This window comes from Symphodus melops (genome assembly GCF_947650265.1).
Source record: "Symphodus melops genome assembly, chromosome: 16".
Lineage (NCBI taxonomy): Eukaryota > Metazoa > Chordata > Actinopteri > Labriformes > Labridae > Symphodus > Symphodus melops.
Window position 1 is genome coordinate 5,507,600 of NC_136706.1, and position 10,592 is coordinate 5,518,191.

A 10,592-nucleotide genomic window follows, 5' to 3' on the forward strand; every position below is an offset into this window, starting at 1 on the left:
GCAGCCGAGCACAGACAGATAGACAGGTACATCAAAGAACTCGGAGGTCTAGCTACAGGAGGCGATGGAGCCATTGTGGGATCAAAGTGTCAGAGGGGGGAAATGGAAAGAAGCCTGTAGTACCCTATAGAAATGTAATCAGGCGACACGCACTGCAGCAGCAGCAGCAGCTTTTACGTGTTTACGGCTCCATCCGAGCCATCCCACCCAATGATGAAAAAAAGACTTCAATCTAAAGTCCTCTGTCTGTTACATTATGTTGTCAGTCACCTCATCTTCTCTGCAGGGCGCCGCCTGATGCTCTGTGTGTGTGTGTGTGTGTGTGTGTGTGTGTGTGTGTGTGTGGTCTGATTTTAGAATAATGCTTAAGAAGAGAATATTTAGTGACCTTTCATCTTATGAGGAAATTCCACTCACTACAAAAACCAGAGGGAGACGATGACGACGTCAATATTTAAATCAACGACATTAGTAGCAGCTATAAGCTCACTACTTTCATCTGTTCAATTATTATTAGTTTTAGTGTCATCATTTCTCATCTTCAGCTCTTAAAGTGCGTTTCCTTAATTTGTGTTTGCGATGTAAAAAACTCGGCTGAAGTGGTTTGTTTGGACGTATTTACATATTCTGTCATTAAAGGTGATAAATTTGACCTGCGAGGTCACTCGGGAACTTTTGACTGAATTCCTCTGTGGACTCAGTCATAAATTTCCCAAGATATCCTGCCTCCATGCCTGTTCTCAGGTCTCCAGTGTGTCTCCCATGATTGAGGCCAGAGGAGAACAGTGTGCGGTGGTGATTAAGCCTCAATGTGAGCGGTTAATAGAGTGGAGGGAGCCAAGCAGCGGTGGGTCCAGGGACAATAGCAGGAAGAGAGTGCAGGGAAGGGGCTGCCGGTCGCCGTGACCCCCTGGATATTGTTCTGCTGCCCAACAACATTTGAAGGATGGAGGAGGGGAGTGAAGGACGGCGTGTGAGGAGGAGGAGAATGATGGTGGTAAGAGAGTGTGTGTGTGTGTGTGTGTGTGGGGGGGGGGGGGGGACAAGGGAAAAAAGGAGGATGAGGAGGATCAGAAAATGGACTTGCAGATGAGTTGTGTTTGAAGTCAGCACAAACAAAACAAAAGCGTTGAATGTGTGCGAGCAGTGACTCGGAGCGGAACGCACGTGTCCGTTAGACTGACAGCTGACAAAAAAAAAAGAAAAAAAAGCCAGACCCCGATCGCGACCCCCCGCCCTCCCCCCCAGCGTCGCTCCACAACCGGACTCCTGCTCTGCAGCACGTACACTTCCAGACACAGGGGCCAACCAGTCTGTAATATCCCAGCTCCAGGCTCCGGCTTTGTTCCCCGGTTGGACTGCTTTGTTCGCAGAGCAGAGACCGGATGTCTCCTAAATGACTAGACGCTTTCTCCCTCTCTGCGCGGCCTCACCCTGCCCTTCTCTTCCTCTTCTGGTGCCCTCCATTCTTGAAGGAGGACATTTTGAATGAAGCCACAGATGATGTTGAAGTAAAAAAAAAAAAAAAAAAAAAACATTGATTTGAACCATTTAAAAAAAGGGAATTCTCTCATAAACGACGTCAAGTGTTCTTCCATATGATACGACTCATAGTGCATCAAAAGGGATGTTTTCAGCTGGCTCTATTCAGGAAGGTAAATGACAGAGAAGGATGTTGTTTATTTCTGCCATTGAGTGATATGCATCTTCCCAAACTGTTCAAAGTGACTTTTAGTCGACATGAGGTTGTGATATCTTATTAAATTAAAGTTCCCCGTCAACGACACTTCTCTGCGTGCGCTGCAGGTGAAGCCGCTGACGGTAAACAATCAGCAACACATCAACTATCTGTATGCGTGGCAGCCACATCATTAACGAGCAGCGGGAGGGAGGAGGTGCTGCTGATGGAGGGAAACGCACTTTTTTTTAAAAAAAAATCTGTAACTGGGGGCGCCGATAGCTCAGCGGCAGCGACAGCGCGCGTACCATGTTGCGAGGCCTCGCTCCTCGCGCGGGCGGCCCGGGTTCGCGTCCGGCCTGTGGCCACTTTCCCGCATGTCTCTCCCCACTCTCTCCCCCTTTCCGACTCTATCCACTGTCCTCTATCAATAAAGGCAAAAGGCCAAAAACAAATCTTTAAAAAAAAAAAAAAATCTGTAACTGAGTGTCTGCCTCGAGTGTCATGTCGGTTTATCCGTCGCCTCACGTGTTCACATACAGTAAATGGGAATCACAGCCTCTGCATGCTGGTCAGTTCTGGGACTATTTCGGCTGCTAACAGACCGTTTTTTATTTCGTATTAGTCACAGAAACGAGAAAACTGTCCGTTGTGGTTTCGAATCAAACAACAACAAAAATGGCGGCATGACGAGCCACAAGTCAGACTTGACTGACATGAGAGCACGCGTGAACCTCGCCATCACGCCCGAGGAAATGATGGTTTCCAAAAAGAAAGAAAAAAATAACTCTCTACACACTGTATGTTGATCAGTAAATATATTTACAGCTGAGACTGACCCTCATCGTGAGCTGACATGAGCTCAGCTGCCATCACAGGAAAGAACATCAGGTCAAAATAGTTGCACATGTACTGAAACAGAAGCACCCACTCGATTCTGACCTCCCACAAGTTCACGTTTTACGACTGAACACACATTTCTCATCCAAAATAGGTCGAGGAAATGTTTTGTGAATCATGCACTGATAACATTTTAGTAACAAACGCCATTTAGACCTTTTTTCCATAAAAATGCACAACACGCTGTGGCACAGATAATTAGTCACGTAAAGCTGTGGATGAGTGGGGGGGAGGGGCAAATCACTTGCAAGCATTATTTCAGATGCAGTGGGAGTGTGAAGAAGGCCCACACACACACCCACACACACACACGAGTTGTGTCTGTCACAACACCGAGGATGGTGCTGATAGCGTCGTGCTGATGAGCCAAACAGCATGTGAGGGGGATCGAGTGTCCACGCCGGTGTACAGGATGTGTCATGAAGGTGGAAATAGTGAGGGGGAGATTGAAAATAATCTCCTGTTTGAAGTGGGAAACGTCTCTTAAATGTGCCACTTTAAGCCTGTTTTTTGTTTTTTTTCTTTCAGGAAAGAGAAAGCCTCTGCTCAAGATTTGTCGTCATCATCTGTAAAGAAGCCTTCAGTTATCATCATCCGTTTCCTCGAGTTTCTCTCCATTCTTCTTTTCTGTTTCGTTTTGTGGCTTGAAATGATCAATGACCAAACTGAACGCCTTTCCGGGGAAAACGTTAAAGTCTTTCCGTCTCCGGTAAATGTACAGGCCAGTAGAGGATTCAGTTTGATATACGGGCGCTTCTGATGAGACGACATGTTCGCTGAACGTGAACGTGGCAGCGTCGTATCTGCGAGTTGACATTCCAGAGAGGCCGGAGAAGGTGCAGCAGAATCTGAGGGCAAAATTAGGAAGCCCTGTTCTCACAGTGCCGCTCACACGCCCACACGCCCACACACACACACACACACACACACACACACACACACACACAGAAGATTGTTTCCTTTTTTTCCACAGCCCAGGGCTTTTTGGAAGTCTATTCTGGCTGCTGGAAAGAGGAAGCCAACGTTGGCACGAAGTGTGGAGCGCAGACAGGGACTCGGGATGATGTCGCTCTGGCACACAGCAGCTGGAGGTGGTGACTCGGGGAGAGAGGCGTGTTTTGTTTCTACATGTAGAAATGAATGGGGGATGATGTTTTTCATTATCAAGAAACAGTGGACATCCCTGTCCACATTCTTTTGTTTACATTTCAAATGTGATTGCTGTTGATAATGTTGAGATTAGTACAGGTAAATAATATACTTTCTCTCAACTTGTGTGACACTAAAAAATAACTAATGGATTAACTTTTTTTTTAATCACAGGGGAGTTCCTGTTAAACTAGCCCCGGACGTAGAATCTAAACTTAAGTGACTGACAAAAGAAGGATGTTTTCATTGGATGGCAGAAAATAACCAAAAATGTAAAAAAAAAAAAAAAAAAGGGTAGAATTGGCCATCCTGACATCTCCTCTGCCCGACTCTGCTTGCAGAGCTTCTGGGATACATTTAAAGATGGCACAGAGTGACACCCAGTACAAAGAGACAATATGAGTCAGCCTGAGGTTGGGAAAAGCTCAGGAATGTGAGCGACAAAAAGAGAAAAAAAGTGTAGCTAACACAATGGCTGCAGCTCTGTGTCTCTGACCTCGCTGTGTCTCCGTGCTACCACACGTCCGATCCAAAGCCCACCAGAGGAACCCCACTCACCCAATCCTTCATTTGGCCTTAACTCAATAAACGGAATTGGAAAATCTCGGCCCAGAAACCGTACAATAAGGAAGACATTTGGGTAACGCTACAAGGCCATGTGAAACAGAATGCGAGTAAAAACGCTGATCCAATCAGCAAAGCCAAGAGGGGAAGGAAAGAGGAAGAAACTGCGGCTCAACGGCTGTGAAAGATGGAAGACGTTTTGGCACCGAACGCAGGGAAGGAAGAGAGACGAGGGTGACATCGATGAACCCGAGTGAACTCTGCCACCCCAATGAAAAACAAATCACAATGAAAACACAATGCTTATTATTTTGCTGCCCACAGTGGTGTAACTCAACCCAAATATTTAGTTTGGACACGTTTATTTGACTGCAGAGGGCACATTTAGAGAAGCATTTTGCAACCGTAATCAACAAGTAAGTCAAAAGTTTGCTTTCTTTACCACTCAGCTTTCTTTAAGAGAAAGAAAGCTGTAAGCGAAGAGACCGGGTCTGATGAAACACTGAAGGGCAGATTGTTTACTGAAAGGGCTGTAACTTCTGAAAATACACACTTCATTAAGCTAACTCAGACTCCTAAAAACACACCATCGTCTGTTTGCACAAAGACATGCTCTGAAGTAGGGCCTACGTTCATGAAGAGGGTACAGGAAGAGGAATCACTGCATGTCCTAATAATGACCGTCAGCAGAGCCTGTCATCACTTTACGTGACGTTCAAAAGTCTTAAAGTGACGTACAAACAGTCTACATGACTTTACTGTGACCGGCTTGTTTGTTGTACATCCATAAACCCACCACAGATCAGAGTACTGTGCTATGCAGGGTTCGTGCCTCTTCCAACTCACTACATCATCTTACCACCAGGTGGCAGCAAAGGCTTATTTATAACAGACAAGTCCCATTCACTAGATTAATGTAAATGGCCTAATCTCATCTGAGTTTAACCAACAGAAAGAAGGTCCCTACATGATTGTTTTGCCCCTTATACTGCTTTGTTTTTATATTATTTATTTTTTTGCAGTACTCTATATTTCACTTTCTGGTGACTTCTTGATGAACTTCAGTGCAGCTGTGCAGCTCTGTTGTTATTCTTTCATTACACCAGCAGAGGGCGCTCTCTAACAACTAATCAATTGTCTCAACTAGTTCGAGGCTTTCTCTCTGTGACGACAATCTACAAAGAAGAAGAAAAAGAAGTGACTTACAGAGCGCAGATTGGGGAGAAACCTTTCTATGTCATTCATGTCTATACCGTCATCCTCTTCAAACATGTTCCTGTTCATCCTGAAACAGAACAAAATACAAATTCAGAATCAGTGGATTGATCCCATCAGCACTATAAAACTCAGAATGTCTTAATCCGAGACACAAAACAGAAAGTGTGGGTTGATAAAAACAACTTCCTCCTGACATTAAAAGTCAAGTCTTACCCCTCTCTGTCGATGTGAGGCAGGTGTTTTGGCGTTCCTCTCAAGTGTTTCCTGTGGAAGTGGCTGAAGTCCAGCTTCTCTGGCTGCACGTCCCAGCCTGCACCTCTGTAACCAAGAGCCAAGGTAAAGATCAGACACATCCTGCAGCCACGCTTTACTACAGGGACTGAGCAGTGTCTGGTTATTTAACCTCAGATGGAAAGCCTTGTATTCCCCTGCAAAAATGAGTTTCCAATTGGATTTCAAGCGAATGCAGACACATCATTTGTTTTCACTGATCAACTCAGTTTCTGCTCTGTTCACCAAACAAAACACAGAAAACAACAACCAAACATTTAAAAATCAAACTTAAGCACATTTCAACATGTGGAGATATGTACCAGGGCCACCGTTTGGTGTAGTATATTAATTAGACGTGTTCTTTATCTACATTTCATCCATTTAACACTTTGGTCACTGGCACTTCACTCCGACTGAACATACACAGAAGGAGAGAAGTTTATGGGTTTTTGTTTTTTTTACTATTGCTACTTTAAGTCACAGAACTAGGAGGACAGAATTCTGAATGAAACCTAAAAGCAGTTTTTGCATTTTTAATCAGCATCAAATCTGAACTCGAGCTCATCTCTGTCCGTGTGGAGGGGGGGGCTGCTTACATCATCCCACTGTGCCAGCTCCTTCCCTGCGTGCTCAGCTGTGCCAACGTGGCCGGATCTTAGGTAGCAGAAGCTGCTGTACAGCTGTTACCATGGCAACCTGATCTTGCCTCCAGTGTAACTGATTCCATGTCTCGCTCATTCCCTCGTCAAAGTTTTGTGTCTCGCTCGGGTTTTCGTCACACAGGAGTCGAGAAAACGTTTTCTCACACAGATTTCAGTTTTTTTGCGGACAAGATGTCAAGGCACCAACACTTTCGCTGCTTTCAGAGGAAGCACTCGAGCCCCTGGTGGATTGATGTTCTAGAAACGTGGCTGTTGGCAGACATGCTGAAACTAAATCCAGTTCAACATCAGCACAAAGTCCACAGTTCAGTCAGAGTCAGAGTTTACAGAGCCGTCTGAAAGTTCATTTTTGGACTAATATTTTCTCCTGATCGCAGCAATTATTCTGTTCTTCATGGAGAAAGAAAAAGGGAAATACATGACGGGGTTTTCAGGAGTAAACTAAAGAAAGACATTTTAGTGAGGAAAAGCAAGGTCAAGCTGTCAAAATAAAAGAGAGAGAGAGAAGAGCATCTAAAGAAATCCAGGATGTTTCAAAGCATGTGAACTAAAAATCTGTTTAATATTATATGTACATTTATTAAGCAACTTCTAAGACCTGATGCCACAAAGTGTTATACAAAGAAGATAAAAGACCACATACACAACAGTTTAAGCATGAGCAAGTTGAAACAAAATGGTCTTAAGTAGCTTTTTAAATGTTCAAAGATCTTAAACCCAGAGTGTTGGAGCTACAACCATAATGTACAGTCTGCTGAGTCTGAAGTGCTGCACAAGCAACTCGTCCTATTCAGAGGAGCTCAGGATCCTGCTGGATGGTTGAAGCAGGAAGGTGCCTGTCTATGCAGGGCTTGAACCTGGTCGGTTGAAACAAAGTCTTGAAAAAAAAAAAAAAAAAAAGCCATGATACTCACTGAGGCCCTCCAGTAACTTTAGTTAGACGTCAGACCCAGCAGACTTTGCATCATATTAAGTTTGAGTTAGTGAAAGGCACGTACCCGTGTGAGTCCATTGTGTTGGCAGCCCATATGTCCGTCCCCAGGATGTCAAAGGAGCCTTCTCTGTTACCGTTCTAGAGAGGAAGAAAAACATCTAAATGAAGTTCTTTCTCAACATGTTGAAACAGACGCACCTCTGGAACATCCTTTCAATTTAAAAAAAGATGCAAATACAAGATCCTGAAGTAAACAAAAATTCCATGTTGGTGACCTAGAAAAGTTCCTGAGACTGAGGTCGGCCACCAAACATAATAATGCTACTGTGTGTGATTAGAGAGGAGAAGTGCAAATGTGTGTGTGACTAATAACACTGACAGATGATAAGGTGAGCAGATTTTTAATAGTTAGCCTCGTCTCCCATAGAGGGACACTGAACCACGAGTGCAGCATCATTCTGTGGTAAACGCTGCTTCCCATAATACAACCAAACATGAAACCATCTCGTCTGGCAGCTGCCCACATTGTGGTCACATGTTGAGGTCATTTTAGATAAAGCTGTGTACAGAGTACAATGAGCACATGACTGCAGAACGCGTCTCAGAGTCTCCCACATGTTCCCTTTCACTTCTTTCAGAGGTCATGAAGACATTCCTCCACAGATCCATCTGTACCTTTGCGGGGCCTTTGAACTGGTTGTTTCTGCCTCTGCTGCCGGAGCGGGAGCCAGATCCTGGTCTAGACCCTGAACTGGGTCTTGAACCTGTGCTGCCGTTACTGCTGTGCTCCCACTCGTCCTGCAGAGTGAAAGGAAGAGATAACACACACAAGAGCTGAGTTTTATGTCCGAGTAAAGTATGTCAATTTACTTCCTGTAATATGGAATATCTGCCAACGACAAACATTTAATTCATTTGTAATTAGACCAGCCACACCTCTCTACCTCTTTGTCTTCTGTGTCTTTGATGTGTTAAGGACTGAAGATAATAAATTAGCTATAATAAGAAGTAAAATCAATTTCCCAGCTGCTCTCTCTTTCCTCTATTTTTACATTTGTGTTGTGTGCATATAAGAAAAGTAACAGCAGCATCAACATACAGGTGCAGATAATCAGGCGGATGTCAGCGTGTAACTGCAGACGACTATCCTGTAGTGTGAAAATCGCCTCAGACCCTTTAATGATGAACCGCAGCTGACTGCAGGCCAGTCAGGTTGTGACATGTTACGACCAGTTATGTGCCTTACAGCCCCAGGAAACATTTGTTGTTGTTTGAAATAAATGATATCATTTTAAACATGTCATGAAAAACATGATGAATTGCGATTTCCTATTTAAATATTACAGCATTAACCCTGTGGCAGCCATCATTTCTATTAATACTGACATTCGAGTGTCAGCCTCCCCCTTTTTACCAGCCTGATACGTTTGATCACTCCGCTATGAGCCGCTCGCCCTGTTTCTCTCCCACCACTCACTTCCTGGTGAGTCATACCACTGAATCTCAAGGGAGTCATTATTAAGAGTCAGAATACAGCAGAGCACACACACACACATGCTGATGTTGAGCGGACTAACTGAGCTGTAATACATTGAGGGTTATTCAATTACTGATTCCAGCCTTCCAGCCACTCCATGTTTCCCATGAAGAAACACACTTTGTCTGCAGTAACCACAAGCAGGCAGACGAGCTGTGTGGAGCTTCAAAGAGCCTGTTACACTCTCCTCTAATCATACACCTCAACAAGCTGATGGAGAGATGAACACAAACATGCACAGCTCAAGAACATTTACTGCACTTGAGTTCATGTGATGCTCCGGTGACCCCACTGACGAGGGCGGCCAGTAGAAAGAGGGCTGTAGTGGACGATGAATACATGTTTTTAGAGTTAAACGAGGCTACATCCTGTAGCTTCTGCCAACTCGTATTAACCGCAGACGAAACCAACATACAGCACCCTCTGCACTAAAGCTGAAAGAATCAGTCTGAGTCAGACAAATAAATCACACCTCAAACAAAGGACATTTTCAGATATACAATAATAATAAAATTAACAATAATTATTATATAATAATAATATTAATAATACAATAATATAATTAATAACATAATAATATGAAAAACAATAATGATGCATTTTATTTAAAGGCTCCTTTTAAAACTCTTTCTGTCACCTAACTAAGCAAAGATAAAAACAGTAAAGTAACAATAACATCGATAAAATTAAAATTAAAAAGACAAATGACAGAATGTCATGGATTTATGAGAACCGAGGGGAATGATCAGACTTGAAAGCGATCAGTTAACAATGAGGTCCTTTGTGCCGTTTTCCCACCTGCGTACTTGATCTAGTTGTTGCTGATGTTATGTAGATTCATGGAGTATCATCTACATTCATCTCGTCTTTAGACTTCATTCAAGGTGAGCTGTGAATGTTGTCGTCGTCTCTTCTCCATCGCTGCTCCCCCCAAAAAAACCTTGGAGACTCGCCCACACTCACTCCCTTCAAGAAATCCCTAAAAACTCACCTCTTCTACATCTCATCCTCCCCCCTACATGACTTCTTCCTTGATGTAGGCGTTTTTGTTTTTGGATGTTGTTATCTTTGAGTATCTAGAAGAGCGCTATATAAGACTCATTTATTATCATGAATACTTTGTTTACATCTTCAGGAAGTAAAAGAAAGCATTCAAAGAGGAGAGAGACGCTGACTCAGAATCAGTCATGTTTGTAAACAAAGCCATAAACCCAGCCAGCTTTCATTCATTATTAGATGAGGAACTTACAAAAAGCTATTTTTAATCTTTAGCTTGCAGACTCTGACTAAACACACAACACATTGAACTTAATTAGAGACCATGAAGAGCTCTTAATGGATGTTAGGGAATAGCTTTTGCCTTTGCTTGAATTTCCCTCGGGATCAATAAAGTACCTATCTATCTATCTATCTATCTATCTATCTATCTATAGGTCGTCATCAGAATCTAAATTCATCAATGCAAAACTAGAGAGGAAGTGATTATTTACATTGATTTATCAAAAGGTAAAGTCCAAAGTTTGTGAAATGAGCAGAATGCTTATAAACACACTCACTGGCTTGAATGAGCCTCTCCCCCGTGAAGACGTCCAGCTGCCATCTTTCTTGTTGTTACAGTCGTCAGTCCACTGTTTACATTAAAGCAAACACAGAGGTAGGGTAGAAATGAAAAACAGA

General features: G+C 43.4%; 1 protein-coding gene across 4 annotated transcripts in view; it reads right to left on the reverse strand.

The window, feature by feature from the left end:
* Positions 1–10,592, reverse strand: part of ctif (CBP80/20-dependent translation initiation factor) — a gene marked incomplete at its 5' end in the record, with an annotated part of 36,904 nt that overhangs the window by 25,945 nt on the left and 367 nt on the right. For all 4 annotated transcript variants that reach the window (XM_079365104.1, XM_079365105.1, XM_079365103.1 and 1 more), the window contains 5 exons: positions 5,498–5,576; positions 5,723–5,827; positions 7,443–7,516; positions 8,054–8,176; positions 10,472–10,543. In XM_079365104.1, coding sequence (XP_079221230.1) covers positions 5,498–5,576; positions 5,723–5,827; positions 7,443–7,516; positions 8,054–8,176; positions 10,472–10,543 — 453 coding nt within the window. The remainder of the gene's footprint in view (positions 1–5,497; positions 5,577–5,722; positions 5,828–7,442; positions 7,517–8,053; positions 8,177–10,471; positions 10,544–10,592) is intronic.